Genomic DNA, 20,846 nt, shown 5'->3' with positions numbered 1-20,846 from the left:
TGTGACTGCCCAGGGGGCACGTGGCCTATGCAAGTGCCCTGCCCTGTTACCGCCTGGAGGGTTAGTCTTGCAGTAGCCTGCTGCCATCTGCAGGAGCTAGAGTTGGAGGCTGTTGTATAATTGCCTTTAATGACAATACCATCGTAATATGGGGGCCGGACATCTAGACAGAGCCAACAGGACTTGGTCAGGTCGGGCCTGGAAGTGTTTAGTACCTGGTATGCTCCGACAACCGTGCTCCACAGGAGGTCTGTATCAGATAGTAAGTTGTGACCCAGGGCAGGAGATGCGGGTGACGCTCTGGTAGGGACAGGGGATATGGAGGGCTGTGTGGCCGGGGCCTGGGTGTTTCTGAGCATGGCCGCCCGGGCAGGGGCAGGTCAGGGAACTAGTACTTGGTTGGGTCCTACCCCGTGGTGGACTGCTGGGCAAGGGGAGTCACTTGCATCAGAGGGTAAATAATGTTCCCTTGTCCTTGGCTCCCAGCCTAACCCGGTCGTATATCCTGAATCCTCAGGTTTTTCCACTCTCCCATTCTGTTGTTTTTTTACCTTGGCTTGTAAAGGATATAACTATGGGATTACCACACCCCCAGGCATATGGCGGTCGGGGGCTACTGGGCCGCTTTACCATGATGAGATCTCTGGTGTGTGGTGGGGTCCACCAGATGTGCCCCGTCGAGACACATGACCAGGAGGCGCAAAAGTAGTCAGCCGCATCCCCACATGTGCTTGAGCGAGAGTGGCCGGGGCAGACGTAGAAATAAAGGTTCTGCGCATGGAATCCAGGGGCATATGGTGACAAGGGGAGCAGAGTTTGGAGGTCTACGTAAAGTTCTGGGAACCAAGTGTCCTTGGGGTGGCTCTAGGAAGTCTGATTAAGTATCGTCCCTGAGCTGGTGTCTATGATCTGCCAGGTGATGTTTTGGGGGGCGTGGGGACTCTTGGCAGCATGAGCAGTGACAAGCAGAGCTAACAGTTACCAATATTAGGTGGGTCGAATGTGTTGTAGCTTGAGCTTGATCGGGTTGTGTTGGTCCCGATTGACGGCTCATCGTGTGATGAAGTCCTTCCAGACTGAGGAGGGGTCTGTTGGCCGAACGTGGGTGTGATGGACCCAGGTCGTGATGCTGTCTACTTTGAGAGCAGTGGGGGTTGTCAGCACCACAATGTAGGGTCCCTTCCAGCACGGCTTGAGGGTCTCTCAGCAGTGCCTCTTGATGTAGACCCAGTCTCCCGACCTGTACTGATGAGGTGTTGGAGTCAGGCCAGCCTCGTAGATGGCACGGAGGCGTGGCCCTTCTGGAGCCTTCTCAAGGAAAGAAAAAGTTCTTGATCTTTAAATTCAACAAGAAGTTCAGCTCAAAGGTTGGGAATAATAAGGGGTGGCCTGCCAAACATGATCTCGTAGGGAGTAAAACCCAAGGTGTAAGGAGTGTTCCTAACCCAGTAAAGGGCATACGGTAGGAGAGTCACCCAGTCCCCACCAGTCTCCATGGTTAATTTGGTAAGGGTCTCTTTTAGGGTTCTATTCATTCTTTCTACCTGTCCTGAGCCCTGGGGCCTATAAGCACAATGTAATTTCCAGTTTGCCCCCACAGCCTTGGCTACTGCCTGCGTTACCTTCGAGATAAAAGCTGGGCCACTGTCTGATCCTATCATGGCAGGAAAAACAAACCTGGGTAAGATATCTTCTAGTAGCTTCTTAGCCACCGTCTGAGCCGTTTCATGCTTAGTTGGGTATGCCTCTACCCAGCCAGAGAAGGTGTCTGTAAATACTAAAAGATATTTATAACTATACTTTCCTGGTTTAACTTCAGTTTAGTCGACCTCCCATTGGGCTCCCCGTCTTGTGCCTCTGAGCCTGGTTCCTTTTTCATTTGATGTGGCTCTCGCGTTGGTGAGTTGGCAGGTTTTGCAGGCAGATACAACTTGCTCTATTTTGGTATCCTGTTGGTGAATCTTGATTCTGGCATGTCGGATTAAGTCTTTTAATTTTCGGGCCCCCATGTGAGTAGACCCATGCATGTGCTCTAATACTGAGACTCCGAGCCGGTCTGGCAGCACGAGCTCCTTGTTAGGTGTATACCACCATCCCTTTATCTCCTGGGCCATGGGGAGTTTCTTGATCGGCTGTAACTCCTCCTGGGAGTATTTGGGCTGGTCTGGTAAAACTGGTTCTCCCGGGTCCGGTAGTTGTATGGTCATGGTGGGGACTGAAATAAGGGCTACTGCCTTGGCTGCCTGGTCAGCCTTTCGATTACCTTTAGCTACCGGGTTATCAGTTTTCTGGTGCCCTTGGCAATGGATAACGGTCAGCGTGGCAGGAAGCCATAAGGCTGTAAGCAGGTCAAGTATCTCCTGCTTATTTTTTATAGTCCGTCCTTCTGCCGTCAGTAACGCCCTCTTCTGATAAATTGCCCCATGAATATGAGCTGTGGCAAATGCATAACGGCTGTCTGTGTAGATGTTAAGCCGTTTTCCAGCTCCCAGTGTCAGTGCCTTGGTGAGGGCGATGAGCTCTGCTCGCTGGGCTGACGTTCCGGAGGGTAGAGCCTCTGCCCATACGGTGTCCGTTTCGGTGACCACCGCTGCACCCGCATACCTGTGTCTGTCCCACACAAAGCTGCTGCCATCAGTGAACCAAGTAGCCTTGGCATCGGGGAGGGGCCAGTCAGTCAGATCTGTCCGGAATCCATGTACTTGCTCCAGGATCCCCGCACAGTCATGTAGTGGAGCATCTAGGTCAGGGTCGGGCGGCAGGGTTGCAGGATTGAGGGCCGCACTGGGGTGGAACCACACCCATGGAGGGTTGAGTAGGAGGCTCTGGTAATGAGTCATATGTGTGTTACTCATCCATCTTTCAGGAGGCTGTTTCAGGACCCCTTCAATGGCGTGTAGGGTCGTGATCCAGATCTCCTGTCCTACAGTCAGTTTGTCTGCATCCTTGACTAGGAGTGCTGTCGCCGCAATAATTCTTAGGCATGGTGGCCAGCCGGCAGCCACTGGGTCTAGCTTCTTGCATAGGTAAGCCACCGGGCGGTTCCAGGGGCCTAAGGCTTGAGTTAGAACCCCTTTTGCTATTCCCTTGTGTTCGTCTACAAAGAGGTGGAAGGGCTTCGTAATGTCTGGCAGGCCCAGGGCTGGGGCACTTAGGAGGGCCTTTTTTAACTGATTAAAGGCAGTTTCTTCTTTTTCAGTCCATTCAAATGTTTTCCCCTCTTTGGTAGCTTCATATAGAGGCCTGGTGATCTCAGCAAAACCCGGAACCCAGAGGTGGCAGTAGCCAGCCGATCCTAGAAATTCCCTTACTTCCCTTCGGGAGGTGGGAGGAGGAATCTTCAGGACAGTTTCTTTTCTGGCATCTGATAACCGCCGCTGTCGGCCCTCCAGGATGTATCCCACGTAACTTACCCTCTCCCTGCATATCTGAGCCTTTTTCGCGGATGCCCGGTACCCCAAGGCCCCCAGGGTAGCCAGCAGGCCCCGGGTCCCTTGCTCACAGTCCTTGGCCGTGTCTGCAGCAATCAGGATGTCATCTACGTACTGTAGGAGTACTTTCTGTACTCACCCAGGTCCTCGTGTAGTGCCTCGTCGAACATGGTGGGCGAATTTTTGAACCCCTGAGGCAGCCATGTCTAGGTGAGATGCCCGCTGTAGCCCTCCTCCAGATCATGCCACTCGAAGGTGAACAAGGGTTGGCTTTGGGGTGCCAGCGGCAGACTGAAGAAAGCGTCCTTTAAATCTAGTACAGTATGCCAGACCCTGGAGGGTGCCAAGGAGCTCAAGAGAGTATATGGGTTGGGAACAGTTGGGTGTATGTCCGTGACCCTCTTATTTACTTCCCAGAAGTCTTGTACCAGTCGACAGTCATTTGTGTGAGGTTTTTTGACCGGCAGTAGGAGGGTGTTCCAGGCAGACTGGCAAGGAACTAGTACCCCTAGGCTTCATAGTCTCCAGATGTGTGGCTGGATCCCCTTCTGCGCCTCCTGAGACATGGGGTATTGTTTGATCCTTACCGGACCTTCTCCTGGCTTGAGCTCTACCAGGACCGGGGTCCTTTGAGCAGCTAGTCCCATTCCCCCTGTCTCTGCCCAAACCGATGGGAATTCTTGTAGCTATCTGTCTATATTATCCTCTCTCGGGAGTGCCTCCTGGTGGAGGCGGTATTCATCCTCTAGTTTCATGGTCAGGACCTGGATGGGGTGGCCCTTGCCATTGGTGACCTGAGGCCCCCTTGTCTGAAAGTTATCTGAGCTCCAATCTTGGTCAGTAAGTCCCGTCCTAACAGCGGGTAGGGGCATTCCGGTATTACCATAAAGGAGTGGGATAACCGTCCCGTCCCCAAATCTACTGTTCTTCGGGTAGTCCATGAATACTGGCTCGTACCAGTTGCCCCTTGTACCCAGGACTTCTTGCTGGCTAGCTTTCCTAGTGGGGTGCGGAGGACCGAATGCTGCGCTCTGGTGTCGACAAGGAAGTCAACACGGGTCGCCTCCACTTTAAGAGTTACCCTGGGCTCGGGGAGAGGATCCGAACCCCGACTTCCCTAATCACTCAGTTTATCTAGCTCTAAGACTTTTACTCTATCAGTCTTGCTTCCCTTCCTGCCGGCCTTTTTCGGACAATCTCGGGCCCAATGCCCTATCTCCTTGCAGTATGCGCACTGATCTTTCTGCAGCCTCTGCTTTCCCCCCACCTTGGTGGTTCCTTTACCTCCTCTTGAGTCGTCTGCCAGCTGCCAGAGACAGTGGTCTCGTTCCTCGGGGGAGTCAGCAGTGGTAGCTAGTAGTATTCTGGCCAGGTCTTGAGTCTGCTTGCTGCTGGCAGCTGCCATGGCGCGAGCCTGCTTATCCTCAGGAGGCTCCCGGTTATTATATACCTTTTCGGCTACTACCAGTAAGTCCTGCAGACTTTTTTTCTCCTAGTTTATCTATTTTCTGTAATTTTCTCCTAATGTCTATGGCCAATTGGTTTACAAAGGCCATGATAACAGCTGCCTTGCTTTCTGGAGCCTCTGGATCCATGGGGGTATAGGTATGGAAAGCCTCCATGATCCATTCTAAAAAGGCAGCTGGAGATTCATCTTTTTCCTGTTGCACATTTCCTACCTTGGCCAAACTAGTTGGCTTCCTAGCAGCCATTCGGAGACCCCCCCATTAGAGTCTGGCGGTAGACTTGGAGCCTCTCTCCTTACCTTCTGCTGTGTTGAAATCCCACTTGGGCCGAGTTAGGGGGAAGGAGGCATCTATCTGAGCCTGGTTGGTGGTGGGATTCCCGTCTGCGCCCGGAGCTAGTTTTCGGGCTTCATTGAGGATTTTTTTCTCTTCCTCAGTCTTGAACAGGACCTGCAAAAGCTGCTGGCAATCGTCCCACGTGGGCTGATGGGTAAAAAGAACAGAGTCTAATAAATCAACAAGCCCTGCCGGTTTCTCGGATAACTTAGGATTCTGAGCTTTCCAATTGTAGAGGTCACAGGTGGCAAAAGGCCAATAGTGATGGGGCTGATTCCCCTCTGCGTCTGGGAGTCCGGTGGCTCGCAGGGGCAGAATAGTGGAGTTGGCGGCGGAGGCGGATTGCTCCCTCTGAGCCCTTTGTCTGGTAAAGGGCGGGCTTTCCACTGGAGCATTTCCACCTCCCGCTCTTGGAACAGCGTCTGCCTCCCCCGGAGGGGGAGGATGGTGTTCTTCCGGCATCCTAGGGGGGTTATATGGGGGAGGAAAAATTAATTCTTCAGTCCCCCCTTGTAGGACAGGGTAGAGGGGTGCTGAAGGCTGGGTAAGACTTTTCTTGTTCTCCTTCTTCTCTGTCCCCTGCAAAGCAAGAATGGGTTTCCGCTCCGGAGGGCGTGGGGCTAGGAAGGGCTTAAACCAAGAGGGTGGGTCTTCTACAAGGTCCTGCCAAGTGATAATGTAAGGGAGCTGATCAGGATGGCCCGTCTTAGGCCGAGAGATGATACCCCTGACTTGGTGGATGGTAGGGAGGTCGAAGTTTCCCTCTGGCGGCCATCCAACATTGAAAGCTGGCCACTCGCTAGAACAAAAAACCTGCCACCAACCCTTTCGGACTTCCACACTGAGGTTGTTAGCTCTTCCCCGACATCCTTAAAGTGATCAATCGTAATACTTAGAGGAGTAGTCTGAGTCTGTCCCATAATGTCCGTCCAGTAAGTCCACAGAACAAAACAGAGAAACACAGAAACAGACAAACAGAGGGCCCATAGAAACAGTCTTCCAACTCCGTGGAAGCAAAACTGAAAGCTAGACGACGGCCTCACGCCGACCGGCGGGAGCGACCTGCCTCGTCTCAGACCTTTGAGGGGAATCCACGTCCCTCCGGAAGGGAGGATCGGAACGTCTTCTGAAACTCCTGGCCCGTGGTCCTCCAGTGTGTCCACTTAGGCCACGCCGGGCACTACCAGAATTTCAGAAATGAGCTCACACGGAAGAGACAGGGAATGAACAGACACTAACCGTGGCCAGTCAGGCTCTCCGGGTTGGGGGTCCCTCGGGGGTCTTGGGGATCCCGGATGAGCCCCCAAATGTTATGCCCAGAATTCATGATCCCCAAAGACCACCAGGGAGCTGAGTCTGATGCAAAAGCAAAGAGCCTTTATTCGAGCTAGCTCGAGCTCAATCCCCTACCTGCACTGACGCAGTGGTGAGATGCTGGAGAGAGAGTTTCAAAAGCACAAAGGTTTTATAGGAATCTAGGGGCAGTTGGTGGGGTGATGGTCGTGGTCTTAGCCGATTGGATGGGGAAGGGTCAGAGTCCCATTGCGCAGGTTGCCGGGCGTGGTTTGAATGGAAAGTTTGAACAGGTGATCGGGAAGTTACTCAAGGGGAGGAGGCGTGGTGTGAGGTTTGAGCGGGAATTTCTTCCTGCAGTTTTCCCGAAAAGGGGGCCATGTCGGGGACATAGTCACTCAAGATGGAGGACACAGAACAAAATGGAGTCGGCCAGTCTAGGTCCGCTCTTTCAATATTTGGATAAGACTTTGGACTTTAGACTTTATGCTGGAATGAGCTATAAGAACTTTGGGGCTGTTGGGATGAAATGAATGTATTTAGCAAGTGAGAGGGACACACATTTTGGGGGACCAGGGGTGGATGCAAGAAGGTGGATGTGTGCAGATCAGGAGGAGGGCTCTCATTAGATACTGAATCTAGTAGCACCTTGATTTTGGACTTCCTCGACTCCAGAACTGTGAAAAATAAGTGTTTGTCATCTAAGCCATGAAGTTTATGGCATTTTTGTTATAGCAGACTTAATTGCCTAAGACAACTGGTGAGAAGAAATTTGGGAGGAACTAAGAGATGCAGTTCAGGAAACATTTCTTGAGTATCTGCTATGTGCCAGTTATGGAGGGTTTGAAGAAGAATAATGCAGGTGTAGTCCTCAAAAGTTCCCACTAAATACATGAGGAAAAAAGTGGACTGAGAATCAGGTACTTGGGTTCTGGATTCAGATCTGCAAAAGGCCAACTGTGTGGATGACCTTAGACATGACATTGAACATAATTGGTTATTAGTTTCTTCATCTGTTGCATAATATTGTAAAAGGAAGTTCTCCCATTTACAGCAGAGCTTGCCTAGGAGATAGCACACTGAATACTGTATTGTGCTCCTACTCTCCTAAATAGCTAAAGCTGTGAAAGAAACCATGAACTTTGCATGACCCATGTCAGCTAAAGCAAGATCCTTACAAGACCTATCTGAAGGTTTATTTTTTTCTGACTGCTGAAGTATGGAGGTTGTTTTAACCAATCATGTACAGAACTGTTGACTTATTCCAGCCTGTTGAGAGGGGTTATTTTAATCTTCAGTGAGCATAACAATCATGAAACCCCTTCCTTACAATTAAAAACACCTCTTTTCCCCCTTAGTCTAGTGTGTTCCTTTGCCTGGAAATAAATAAATCAGCCAAATTGTTTTTGCTTTTTAACTCTGGTAGTCTTTTTTGACAACATCTTATATCTGAATAGTACTTTACCATTTACTAAGTCTCTTCCCACTTGAGAAGAATGGGATGTGATCAAACAGGACTGGCTTTTGAACCAAAGAGATTCTGGCTGTCACTGGCTAGCTACACCTCCTTGAATAAGTTATTATATCACTGAAGGTCCCAGCTGGAAACAGATGGCATTCTGAAATTGGGCAATTTCAGAGGCTTAATAAAGAGACTATTTATAAAAGTGTGAGAACATACCAGGAAACCACAGGAAGCAAGGAGCAGGGGTGGTTACTGGAACCCAGAACCAGAGAGAGTGGTGTGGAGAGATTACTTGGGAGGAGGAGGACGTGTGACCTTTGGTCCAAAGGGCCAGTCGGCCCAGAGTGACCTTACAGACAGAGGAAGGAATACCCTTACCTCACTCTCTTCTGTCCCACATGTGTGAAGAAGCAAATCAAAGACAACAATTATTTAACCTTTCTAAGTCTCATTATTCTCATTTGTGAAAGGGGAATAATATTTGTATCTCAGAGTTTCTATGAATTAAATGAGAACTTACATTATTTCATAGTAGACAAACTATGCACTCTATAATCATTCTCTTCCTTCATCTGATCTTCAAATCCTGAAGTAGACAGGATAGGTTTGATTAAATTTACTTTTAGAGGTGGAAAATGAGACTCAGAAGTTATGTGAATTTCCCAAGGTCTCATAGCTAGAAAAGTAGCAGACCTAGGAACAAAACTAAGATTTTTAACACATTCTCTAGGTTTCCTTCCACGGATTATTCTTGTGCCCCTACTCCCCTACTGCAGAAGGTTGCCACAGATGGTTTCTTCTCTCTGGAGCTGCTATACCTGGAGCTCCAGTAACTCTGCTGCTCAGAGAAAAATTTGAGGAATTAGTGCCTGAGCCAAAAGAAGCAACCGCTAGATCGGTTAGATAAAAAGGTGGCCAGGGTCACCTGGGTGGCTCAGTTGATTAAGTGTCCGGCTCTTTTTTTTTTTTTTTTTAATGTTTACTTATTTTAGAGAGAGAGAGAGAGAGAGAGAGAGAGAGAGAGAGAGAGAGAGAGACAGGATGCAAGTGAGGGAGGGGCAGAGTGAGAGAGAGTCACAGAATCTGAAGCAGGCTCCAGGCTCTGAGCTATCAGTACAGAGTCTGATGCAGTGCTCAAACTCAGGAACCACAAGATCGTGACCTGTGGTCACACTGACTGTGCACCCAGGTGCCCTAAGTGTCCAACTCTTGATTTCGGCTCAGGTCATGATCTCACAGTTTGTGAGTTGGGCTCTGTGCTGACAACGTGGAGCCTGCTTGGGATTCTCTCTCTCCCTCTCTCTGTCCCTCCCTCACTCATTATTATAAAAAAAAAAAAAAAATAGAAGAAAGCCAAATGCCTCTAAAGTGACTAGGTATAAGACTTTGACCAAAATAGATTCTTCATATTGCATAGTTGGCAATCCCCCTTGGATATCTATCAGATATACCCTGTATAGTTCATTAATGTCAGAATTCTTTTTTTTTGTTTGTTTGTACCTCTTAATCCTCTTCATCCATCCCTTCACCAACCACCCCTTTGGCAATCACCAGTTTGTTCTCTGTATTTAAGAGTGTTTTTGTTGTTGTTGTTGTTGTTGATTTGTTCATTTGTTTTTTAGATTCCTCATGAGGGGCGCCTGGGTGGCGCAGTCGGTTAAGCGTCCGACTTCAGCCAGGTCACGATCTCGCGGTCTGTGAGTTCGAGCCCCGCGTCGGGCTCTGGGCTGATGGCCCAGAGCCTGGAGCCTATTTCCGATTCTGTGTCTCCCTCTCTCTCTGCCCCTCTCCCGTTCATGCTCTGTCTCTCTCTGTCCCAAAAATAAATAAACATTGAAAAAAAAAATTTAGATTCCTCATGTAAGTGAAATCATATGGTGTTTGTCTTTCTCTGACTTTATTTCACTTAGCATAATACCCTCTAGGTCCACCCATGTTGTTGCAAATGGCAAGATTTAATTCTTTTATATATGTATATACCACATCTTCTTTACTCCTCATTTATCAATGGACACTTGAATTGCTTCCATTTCTTGGATGTTGCAAATAATGCTGCAATAAACATAGGGATACATCTTTTTTTTTTTTTTAAAGCTTATTCATTTATTTTGAGAAAGAGAGAGAGAGAGAAAGAGAGAGAGAGAGAGCAGGGGAGGGGCAGAGAGAGAGGGAGAGAGAGAATCCCAAGCAGGCTCCAAAGTGTCAAGCATAGACTCTGACATGGGGATCTATACCATGAACCATGAGATCATGACCTGAGTCGAAATCAAGTTGAATGCTTAACCAAGGCCATCCAGGTGCCCCTGTTTTCATTTTTTTTTAAAGTAAGCTCTATACCCAATATGGGGCTTTAACTCACAACCCCAAGATCAAGAGTCACATGCTCTCCTGACTGAGCCAGCCAGGCACCCAATCTTCTCAAATTAGTGTTTTCATTTTTCTTGGGTATATACCCAGTAGTGGAATTACTGGATCATATGGTATTTCTATTTTTAATTTTCTGAGGAACCTCCATACCGTTTCCCACAGTGGTTGCACCAATTTACATTCCTACCAACAGTGCAAGAGGGTTCCCTTTTTTCCACATCCTTGCCAACACCTGTTATTTCTTATCTTTTTGATACAAGACAGGCCTTTGTGTGCCTGGCACTTTCTTACTATAGCTTAACTATTAGCTTAACTATTACCTTCTTAGAGAAGTGTCCTTTACTATCCAATCTAAATATTACTCCAGTGTAGTCTTTTCTTAGCACTCAAAACACACAGACTAAAATTATCTAGTTGACTTATTTATTATATGTTACCATACCAGAATGTAAGCTCCACGAAAGCGGGGCCCTTGTCTGGCTTGTTTATCCCTATCTCTCTTGCACCTAGACAAAACCTGGCACATCACAGCCTCTTGATAAATTTTCTTTTTTTCAGGAAAAGATAGTGAATAGTGACAAACCAAATACAATCAGTTACTTTCTCTGGTAAGTATTTACTACGAGAAGCATACTGAGAAGGCATCAGAAGAGTAAAAGATGATTGCTTTTAAGGGATGACGAGATGACAGGTCACTGGAGCTGCTGATCTCTGAATAATAATGATCCATTATCCAGTTCCCCATAAAGTGAGAATATGTCCCAATCTTTGAAGTGTGGGGGCACTAGAGGGACGAAGCAGCAGTTGAAGTTTCCAGGCCTTCCCCATGTATCCTTTTGATGAACTCCATCACCTAAGGCAACGCCCCAAACGCAGAGGAGGGTATAAAGATAGATCTCCAAGAGATCTGAGCTACTAGCAGACTCCTGCAGATTTTGAAATTTCTTTAGTCTTCTATTTTATCTTAACATTTACATACATCTTGGGTTCAGTATCATAATATATCCATATTTATGTTAACATATGAATACTTTAAATTATTCCACCGCTTGTAAAGTCTTTGCTGCAAGGAAGCCAAGCTATCCTGGATCTTTACATTCTCCATGGCAATAGCACCTCAGGGATACATGTTTGCTGTCTGAGAAGTTCCCACATTCTCTTTCCTTTGCAGCCCAAGTTCTCCTTTAGCATAATTTATTTGTTTATAATAAATATTTACTGAGCATCTACTATGTACTAGACCCAACAGGCCTGGGGATGTAACTCTGAACAAGATATGCACAATTCCTACCTGCATGAGAGTTATTGTTTAGGGGAGAAAGAACAGGGGAAAAAAAAAAAGAGTAAATTAAAATGTATTGTGGTAGCTGCTAAGATAAGGAAGGAAAATCAGGGTGCCAACAGAAATATAGAAACTGGCACCTAACCTCAAAATTGGTGATGAGGAGTGGTGCCTACGTGGCTCAGTTGGTTAAGCATTCTGACTCTCGGTTTCAGCTCAGGTCATGATCTCACTGTTAGTGAGTTCGAGCCCCATGTTGGGCTCTGTGCTGATAGCTCAGAGCTTGCTTGGGATTCCTTCTCTCTCCCCCTCTCTTTGCCCCTCCCCCGCTCACTCTCTCTCTCTCAAAATAAATAAATAAACTTAAAAAAAACCACACACAACTGGTGACGAGGAATGATTTTCCAGAATGAAATAATCTGAAAAATGAACAAGAGTTAGCCAGGTAAAGAGTGGTGGAGTGCTCCTGGCTTGGCTTAGGCTGAGCTCTGGAGGCCTGAGAGAGCACAGAACTCAAACGAGCCAATTCAGTGTTAGTTTAGTGTGGCAGGAGAAAAGCTTGCAAAGGATAAAGAAGAGAGAGGGCTGGAGAGGTAATTGAGGCAGGACATGAGAGGGCGCTGCTAAAGGACTTCCATATAACTTAAATGGAATAGAAAGTCACTGAAAGTCATCTCAGGAAGAACTGGCTTATATCTATTTATTATTATTATTATTATTATTATTATTATTATTTTTACTGTTTGTTTATTCTTGAGAGAGAGTGGGGAAGGGGCAGAGAGAGAAGGAGCCAGAATCCGAAGCAGGCTCTAGGCTCCGAACCGTCAGCGCAGAGCCTGACATGGGGCTTAAACCCATGAACTGTGAGATCATGACCTGAGCTGAAGTCAAGACGCTGAGCCGACTGAGCCCCCCAGGTGCCCCTCGATTTTTTAAAAGCATCATCCAGAAACTGCAGCTCTGTATCTGGGAAAGAACAAAGACCCTACTTACATTAGGGTAAGAGGTGTAATTGGCAAACCCAGCACCCCGAACTAACAGAACTGAGACACCATCTCAATCTTCTCCCCTCACCAGCCTCCCTCCTCCCAAAGTTCACACTAAGCCTCTTCGGGACTAACCTTCGCGGGCCTCTGCCCCTGACTCTGGACTCCCAGCTCGAGTCACTGGGGTCACGGCATGATTCCCTCAGGGAACAAATACTTTTCCAACCTGCCGCCACACCCAAGGCGCGTGTGATTTTTAGACGTTAACCAATTGTGGCCTTCTCTTGGGCATTCTTGACCTGATGTGCTAGCGAAGGCCACTATCAAGTTTTGCCCGATGGAAAGAGGGAGCCAGGGAAAGATGTGAGGAAGTTTGGGGCAGCTTAGTGATTAGTGAGGGGGAAGAGAATACAATTATTGAGGTTTTCAACTCCCTTGGTCATTCGCTGAGAAACTCTTTGCCTGAGTTTTTCCATGGGTCAGGCGGAGACGAAGCTATGGTCAAGGCTCTCAGGGGTAGAGCTTTTAGGGCTTTTCTAGAGAGTGCGGAGCACTTGGGTAACCGCAGGGGCTAAGCCAGGGACTAAGCCTGCATAACCCTCGACAAACCGGTACCTGCTGGGAGCATTATCTACAGCTGCCAGATATTTGCAGCGAATCTTTTTTTTTTTTTTTTTTTTTTTTGATAAGAAGCTGGCACGCCGCCCGTGTGGCATCGAGAGCACAAGGACTGCATATTCCCTCTCGGCTCTTTTTCTACAACGCCGCCCGTCTCTCGCTCTTTCTGAACTTTGGGGCTAACTTTCTGTCAGGGCTACCCGCGGGCGGACTTAACGACTGGGAACGAACCAAACCAAACCAAAACGATGACACACGGCTTCCCTACTCCTTAAGGTTGTTTTTTTTTTTTTTTCCGGTCGGGGGGTGAATGTCATTACCTAGCAAGCCGAGCGCCCGGGCTGGGGTGAGAGGGCTCGCCACGAATGTTTACAAGCACGGGCATCGCCACCGGCACACGGCACAGGCTGAGAGGACGCGCGAGCATTTCCTTTTCCTGTCTCCATGTGACTCGGGAACGCGGGGCAAGACATTTAAAACCAGGACCAGCCCAGAGGGAGAGGGTGTTAGCTCTTCCGCGCCAGCTCCCTTCAGTGCCGCTGCCTTGTAGGATTTGCAAACGGGAGACGGCCGCGGCTTCCAAAGTCGCTACGGCGTCCCTTCTCCAAGTTCGTCCTCTCAGTTTCCCTTCCCGGCTCCTAAACCACAATTTCTTTCTTTTCGTAACATTCTGGGCTTTTTCCTTACCTCGGCTTGTAAGAAAAGTCCTTTGCGCCACTCCCCTCCGAGCTCCACAGGAAAGCCCTCAGGTGCTCACAGTTCAGTCTCAGTTTTGGTCAGTCATTAAGGAGTCTTAGCAGGTGGAAACTCTAGAAGAGAACCGTGGACACGCGCGCGCCTCAGCCCTCTACGCGGTGGGCAACATCCCAGTCCCGGAGCGTGGACGGCCTGGCGCGCCGGGGCCCCTTTAAGAGCAGGCCACGCCCCTCCCCTCCTCCCGGCGCGGCCGGCGGTCGGTGGCGGCCGCTACGGTGCTGACAAGATGGCGGCTGGCGGGGCTGTCTCTGCGGCGCCCGAGTGCCGGCTTCTGCCCTACGCGCTACACAAGTGGAGCTCCTTCTCCTCTACTTACCTTCCCGAGTAAGTGCCGAGCCCTGGGTTCGTGTTGCCCTGCTCTTCGGCATAAGCACGGCGGGGCCAGGGGGGCAGTGGAGGGCAGCCGAGCCGAGAGGCCCAGGCGGGGCCTGCTGAGGGGGACGCTTGGCCTCCCGAGTCTCAGTCCAGCCGCGGAGAGCTTTGCCCTCCCCACCCCCCTGCCTCAGGGAGGGGTTAGGTAGGGAGAGCGGGGTCCAGGGGGGGGGGGAAGGGGCGACGTGTACCCCGCGCGGATCCGGAGCGCGTAGGACAACGGGGAACCCGGTGATGTTTTGCCCGGGATTTGGGGGTTGAGGGAGGCTTGGGGGGCGGCTGGCTCAGGGAATTGGGGCAGGAACCGGAGCCTTCGGGGTCCCGACGGGTAGCAAACGGGTGAAGGAGTCTATGGTCGTCGGAGCTGGCCGGAGACGGGGGACGGCTCAGCCGATTGCTGCCGGGACAAAGTGTAAAGCTGAGAAGAGGAGTGATTGTTCCTGGGGGGGGGGGGGGGCCCCATTAAAAGTGGTTAGCTCCAGAAGAGTGGTAAAAGTCACGGAAGGCTGAAAAGTTGTGGGATCCGTGTGAATCCTTGCAAGTGGGGAGGGTTTGTAGGATTTGCCGAGGGTTGTCCTTTCTGGCTGGTGTTTCTGAAAAAGGTAGGGAGTGGGCTGGGACATTACAGAAGAGTTCCATTATGTTATGGCTCGGAACACGGATTTGTACAAACACAGACCAACTTCCCAGCCCAGAAACTCAAATATAGACATAAAAGTCTGGACTTTTAATCAGTTTGACTTCCAGCACTGGCTTGGTCTGGGTCGCCGATTCGGGGTTAAAAAGGGTTCCATTGCATTACTACTTGTGTATTTTTTGGTAGCAAATTCCTTCTGAAACGCTGAAAGTACTTTCGTACAGTATTTACTTATCTTTAGCTTATCTTCGAGAGAAGGACATGTAAGTCCAATTTTACATGCAGATGGAGAAACTGGCTTAGTAAAGTTTGAAGATCTGTGTGCAGACGGGGAAGAAAAGTACTAGCTGTCCCCTGGAACATCATTTCACGAGTCCAAGAATGCTTTTATGGACAAAACAAGTCACAAATAATTTATCGTTTATGTTACTGGACAAAAGTAGATCTGTGAAGCATACTCAGAGTTTTTTTTCATCTGTATTTTAAAAACTCTTAACATTTTCTCAACGTTGATTTCAGTCAAGAATCTGCAAATGGCTCTGTGACTTAGAAGAATGTAACGCTCTTAACTCCCATTCACCAGGTCAAGGGTTGGCAGTCAGGCCTTCAGTAGGGTTTGCTTCAGTGAAGGGTGCCAAGTGACTTGTGGTCAGATCTGGCCTGTGTGGCCTATTGATGGCTACTGCGTGGCTGTGTCCCTGATTGATGTTGGACTCCCAGCTTTTCATTTGAGAATGAGCCAGGTAAACAGCCCTCAGCTGGAGTTGAAATGTGGCCCTTGGTGCTTGACTTCTGATTTTTTGAGGCTAACAAATTCTTGAATCTGAAGAAAATTAGCATTTTTCTCTGCCCTAGCTTAGGAACGCAGGCAGTAAGGAATTGGGGTGGCATCGTTTAATAACTTCAGAGAAGTTTTTTAAAAACAGAAATTTTCCTGGTCTTGAATTAGGCTACTTCCAGGATTTTACTCCTTAAGTTTGTGATATAGGGGCAGGGCTTACATATCACAAGTCCCTTCAGAGTTCTGAATAAAAAAGGAAGAGTACAGTTCGCGCAGGAAATGGTTTAGGGGGATGGCAACTTTACTCTGACCTACGCCTCATTATCCTGGCCCAAGATTTGAACCGGATAGAATACTAGTTGTGGTTAAAAGGCAGCTGTTTGAAATTGTGGAGAAATCTGTTGTTGTAATTCTCTCAAATATGTTCATATATTAGTACTTAATGCGTATTTAATTTTCAGACGCTTTCATTTACAATGTCTTATTTAACCCTTAACGATATTCTGCTGTTTATGCAGAACAGTTTTAATTTTAAAGCACTAACCTATTAAAATAGAGTAATTGGAGCTTTTTTCTTTGAAAGAATATGACCATTATGGAACTTGAGTTTGAGAATTTTGTGTCTGCTGAATTGGTGTGGGCCATGCCTAAATTGTAAAACTCTTTTGGTACTGAGCAATTAGCAAGTAAGCATGGTATAGCTTTGTATAATATGAAGTGTAAGAAAGAGAATTGACCTTCTTTACCTTTGCCCTAAAATTCTCTTTAACAGCAGTTGCTGTATCTTTATTGGCAGTGACCGTCATGTTAGGTATCTCCTAAAAACGTCTAATTTTAAGTAAAGCCATTTGTTGTAGACAGTAGACAAACAATATTTGGGTGGCAAACATTTTCTGATTACAAGTCGTAGACCTAGACATTTGGAGGGGAGAATAATAAAACAATAATAACAATGGGAAACACTGAAACTGTGTGCCTTCCATAAGCTAGGCTCCCTTATGAACACTTTAAATGTATTAACTCATTTAATTCTCACACAGCTGTATGAAGAATTTACATTTTCCAGATGAGGAACCAGACATGGAGAGGTTAAAATTTGCCTCAGGTCACACAGCTGGCTGAGGTCATGATTTGAACCTAGGAAGTCTCGATTCAGGTTCCATAGCCTTAATAGTGCTGTTCTGCTTGTGCCCAAAGGTAGAGACAGGAATTCAAAGATTGGAAAGAGTTCTTATATTAAAGGCACTTAAAGTTTTGTTGTGTAAAAACATGTGAAGTCATAAAAGAAAAAAAAAAGGAAAAGTTCAGATATCTGTTTTCTTCCTAAGGAATTAGAATTTTTTTTCCTTCTCCTAAAGGCAGAAAAAAACCACATTTTTTCCTTATAACCCTTTTAGATTTTTTAAGACCTTAAAAATATTAAAGCAGATCTAGTTATACATGTACATTTTTATTTTGAAACTAACGAAGTGGTCTTTTGCAAAGCTCTTAAATTTGCCATAGTTTACATTTTTCTGAAATTTATATTTGGATATTAAGAGAAATACATTTTAATAATTTTTAGATTTACATGAGTTTATATTTAAGAATATTTTATAAATTGCTAATCTCTATACTCAAATGTTTCTTTTTAAAAATAATTGAAATTTTTTTTTTTTAATTTATTTTGAGAGAGAGCAAGGAGGGGAGAGGCAGAGAGAGAGAGGGAGAGAGAGAATCCTGAGCAGGCTTTGTGCTGTCAGCACAGAGTCTAACGCAGGGCTCAATTTCATGAACTATGAGATCATGACCTGAGCTGAAAGCAAGAGTTGGACGCTTAACCGACTGAACCGCCCAGGCGCCCCATATACTCAACTGTTTCTTGACGTAGCTAACCAATAGTGATACCAATTGCACTTTATTGAGCACTGACTATATACAAGATGATTTTTCTACATAGTTTTACTTAATCCTTAGAACAAACCAGCAAGATGAATTTTGTTATTTTTGCAGGTGAGGAAACTGAGGTCCATACAGGTTAGGTAACTTGCCATGTTGAACATAATAGTTTTCAAAAGGTTTAGCAAGTTCTCTGACTTAAAAGTTATTGCACGTGCTTCTAGTAACAACTACTTATTAAGTACCTTCTATTCTTTGGGCACTATGCTTAGCACTTAGTGTGTCTTTTTTGATTTAGTCTTCACAAACACTTTACAGTAAATATTATTCTGTGTTACAGAATAGGGAAACTGAAGTTCAGACAGGTAAACTAACTTGCCCAAGTCCAAGAGTTGAAAGGATAGGAGATAGTATTCTGATCTTGGGCCTTCTGACTTCTGTTACCAAAGCTGCTTCAATACTTTGCAGGACTATAGTACATTCACAATTGTGAATACAATTAAGAAGTGCTGTACTATAAGGTTAGAGAAAGAGAACAATAGTTAGCTATATTTTCTCTTGACCTTTAAGGCTTTAATGTATTAATATAAAAACTGGGAGGACCTTTAAAAGTTTTTTTTTTTTTTTAATTTTTTTTCAACGTTTATTTATTTTTGGGACAGAGAGAGACAGAGCATGAACGGGGGAGGGGCAGAGAGAGAGGGAGACACAGAATCGGAAACAGGCTCCAGGCTCTGAGCCATCAGCCCAGAGCCCGACGCGGGGCTCGAACTCACGGATCGCGAGATCGTGACCTGGCTGAAGTCGGACGCTTAACCGACTGCGCCACCCAGGCGCCCCAAAAGTTTTTTTATACATTAGGTAATTTCATTGATATGGAATTATTCTGGTTACATGTTACTGAAAGACTTGAATAGCTTAAGTAGTAAAATTTGATACATTTTAAGTGTGGTCACCTTTTTTTCCTATTAGTCTTCTTTATTAATATCAAATAATTAAAGATCATTGTGCATAATGAACTTGAGAATCTGTTACAATCCCATAGTCTCCTGCAAACCCACAAATGTAAATCACTAGTTTGGAGGTATTCCACTTCCTGGAGACTGGAAACTGTCATGTTCTTCCTTTCTCTCCTTTCCCGTTCCCTAAACCGAAATTAGACACTGGCCTGGCTTAGGAACTTTATTGGCCACTGAAAGTTCTGATATTTTCAGTCTGATAATCTTAGAACTTTGGAAAAATAAAGATAAGCCAGGATAGAAGAAAGGAACCTGAGGTGGATGAAGGACTAGAGACTGAAAGGATCCTGGAACTGGATCTTTGTGACTTTTAGAAAGTTAATGATTCTTCTCTGAGCATCATCAGTTTCCTTTTATGTAGAAATAGTTTTTATTTTGATCAAATTCTAAGGAGGTTTTATATTATTTTTTTCCAGGTAGGTAGATGTCTCTATCATTTGCATTAACTTCTAGGTAAATATAGTAGGTTTTGAATAAATTATTTTGGAGCCTGATACAGGGACTTTGTGATATTTTACATGTAGATAAGATACGTTTCAGCTGTTTGTGGCGATCTGACTGCTGTATTTCAGTCGTTCAAAAATCATCCTTGGGGAGTGGCTGGCTGGTTCACTTGGTGGAGTGTGTGACTGTTGATCTCGGGGTTGTGAGTTCCAGCTTTGGGTGTAGAGATTACTTAACAATAAAATCTTAAATTATCTTTGGAAATATGAGATATTTCTAGATTTTAATTTTAGAGATGTTGAGAGCCACCTAAGAGTGGCTCTTTGTATTTACTTTGGTTTTTGGCACCTCATGAATCTGTAGCATGAGTGTTTCATCAGTTCTGAAAAAAATTTTGATATTCTTCAAATATTGTTTCTGCCCCATTCTTTTTCTCCTTCCCTCTGTGACTCCAGTGTAATCTATATTCTACTTTTTGTCATGTTCTCTATGTCTCTAATGCTTTTCCTTGTCTTTTCTATCTTTTTTTGGGGGGGGGGGTCTCCTTATTCCATTCTGGATAGGTTTTCCTTGCCTGTGTTCCTGTTTACCAATTCTCTATTCAGCTTTGTCCAGTTTGCTTTTAACCACATCTATATTTCTTGATTTCAGCTATAATATTTTTAGTGCTAGAATTTTTTTTTAATGTTTATTTTTGAGAGAGAGCGAGAAAAAGAGAGAAAGCTGCTCTTGCTCACATGAGTTGAGGAGGGGCAGAGAGAGAGTGAGACAGAGAATCTGAAGCAGGCTCCGGGCTGTCAGTGCAAAGCCTGACATGGAACTTGATCCCACAAACTATGAGATCGTGACCCTAGCTAAAGTTGGACCCTCAACTGACGGAGCCACCCAGGTGCCACAGTGCTAGAATTTTTATTTGATTCTCTCTTTCTCTCTTCATAATAGTCTCTTTTTTTTGGTGAAAATATCCATATTGTCACCTATTTTCTTGAACATATCAATCAAGTTATTTAAAGTCTATGTCTGAAGACTCTAATATCTGGATCACCTGTACATTGATTTCTGTTTTTTTTCCCTTTTTGGTTAAGTATCTTGTTTGATAATATACTAATTATTATTATATGTAACTATATATAGTTCTATGTTATATGTTATATAATTATTGTTACTACTATCATCACCACCATTTTGGGGGGTAATTTTTGGTTAAATACCAGACATTACAGAATTTTAGATACAGGTACAAATTACAGTTGTGTACCTAATGATATATTTCTCTAGAGGAGATTCACCTGTCTCATGGCAGACAGGTGGAATAGAGGCACATCACCTCAATTGGACCTTCAGTCAAGAACTGAACAGACTTGGGCGCCTCAGTGGCTCAGTCGGTTAAGCGTTGACTTTGGCTTGGGTCATGATCTCACCGCTCGTGGGTTTGGGCCCCACATCAGGCTCCGTGCTGACAGTGCGGGGCCTGAAGCCCACTTTGAGTTCTGTGTTTCCCTCTCTCTCCACCCCTCCCCCACTCATGCTCTGTCTCTCTCTCTCTCTCTCTCAAAAATAAACATTAAAATTTAAAAAAATAAAAAGAACGCACTTGAAGCTGGGTTTTTGGTTTTGTAAACCTCTAGTTTGCCTAACTTTGGTAGTCCTCCCAACTGAGAGACTGGTTGTTTCTAAGGCCTCTTCTGCTTGTCTCTGCAGCAGCATGAGAATCC

At 46.1% G+C, this 20,846-nt stretch overlaps 1 protein-coding gene and 1 long non-coding RNA gene across 6 annotated transcripts in view; one reads left to right on the top strand and one right to left on the bottom strand.

Annotated features, from left to right (window-relative positions):
* LOC121028324 (uncharacterized) overlaps positions 1 to 15,105 on the bottom strand; it is an 87,393-nt gene extending 72,288 nt beyond the window's left edge. For 2 of the 3 annotated variants that reach the window (XR_005789180.1, XR_005789178.1), the window contains exons 1-2: positions 14,317 to 15,105; positions 13,932 to 14,053 (exon numbers count right to left, since the gene is read on the bottom strand). This is a non-coding gene — a long non-coding RNA (uncharacterized LOC121028324). Of the gene's footprint in view, positions 1 to 12,558; positions 12,607 to 13,931; positions 14,054 to 14,316 lie in introns of those variants that run through there. The other variant, XR_005789179.1, reaches the window with a different exon arrangement.
* MKLN1 (muskelin 1) overlaps positions 1 to 20,846 on the top strand; it is a 379,029-nt gene that overhangs the window by 173,876 nt on the left and 184,307 nt on the right. Inside the window, exon 1 of one of the 3 annotated variants that reach the window (XM_040471934.1) lies at positions 14,184 to 14,324. The exons of the other annotated variants lie outside the window; for them this stretch is intronic. Coding sequence (XP_040327868.1) covers positions 14,227 to 14,324 — 98 coding nt within the window. The 5' untranslated portion in view covers positions 14,184 to 14,226. Of the gene's footprint in view, positions 1 to 14,183; positions 14,325 to 20,846 lie in introns of those variants that run through there. 3 annotated transcript variants of the gene reach the window in all.

Source organism: Herpailurus yagouaroundi, unplaced genomic scaffold, assembly GCF_014898765.1.
Source record: "Herpailurus yagouaroundi ecotype Mexico unplaced genomic scaffold, PumYag 100, whole genome shotgun sequence".
Classification (NCBI taxonomy): domain Eukaryota; kingdom Metazoa; phylum Chordata; class Mammalia; order Carnivora; family Felidae; genus Herpailurus; species Herpailurus yagouaroundi.
The sequence above is the reverse complement of the archived record's forward strand: the minus strand, read 5'-3'. Positions and strand labels throughout refer to the sequence as shown.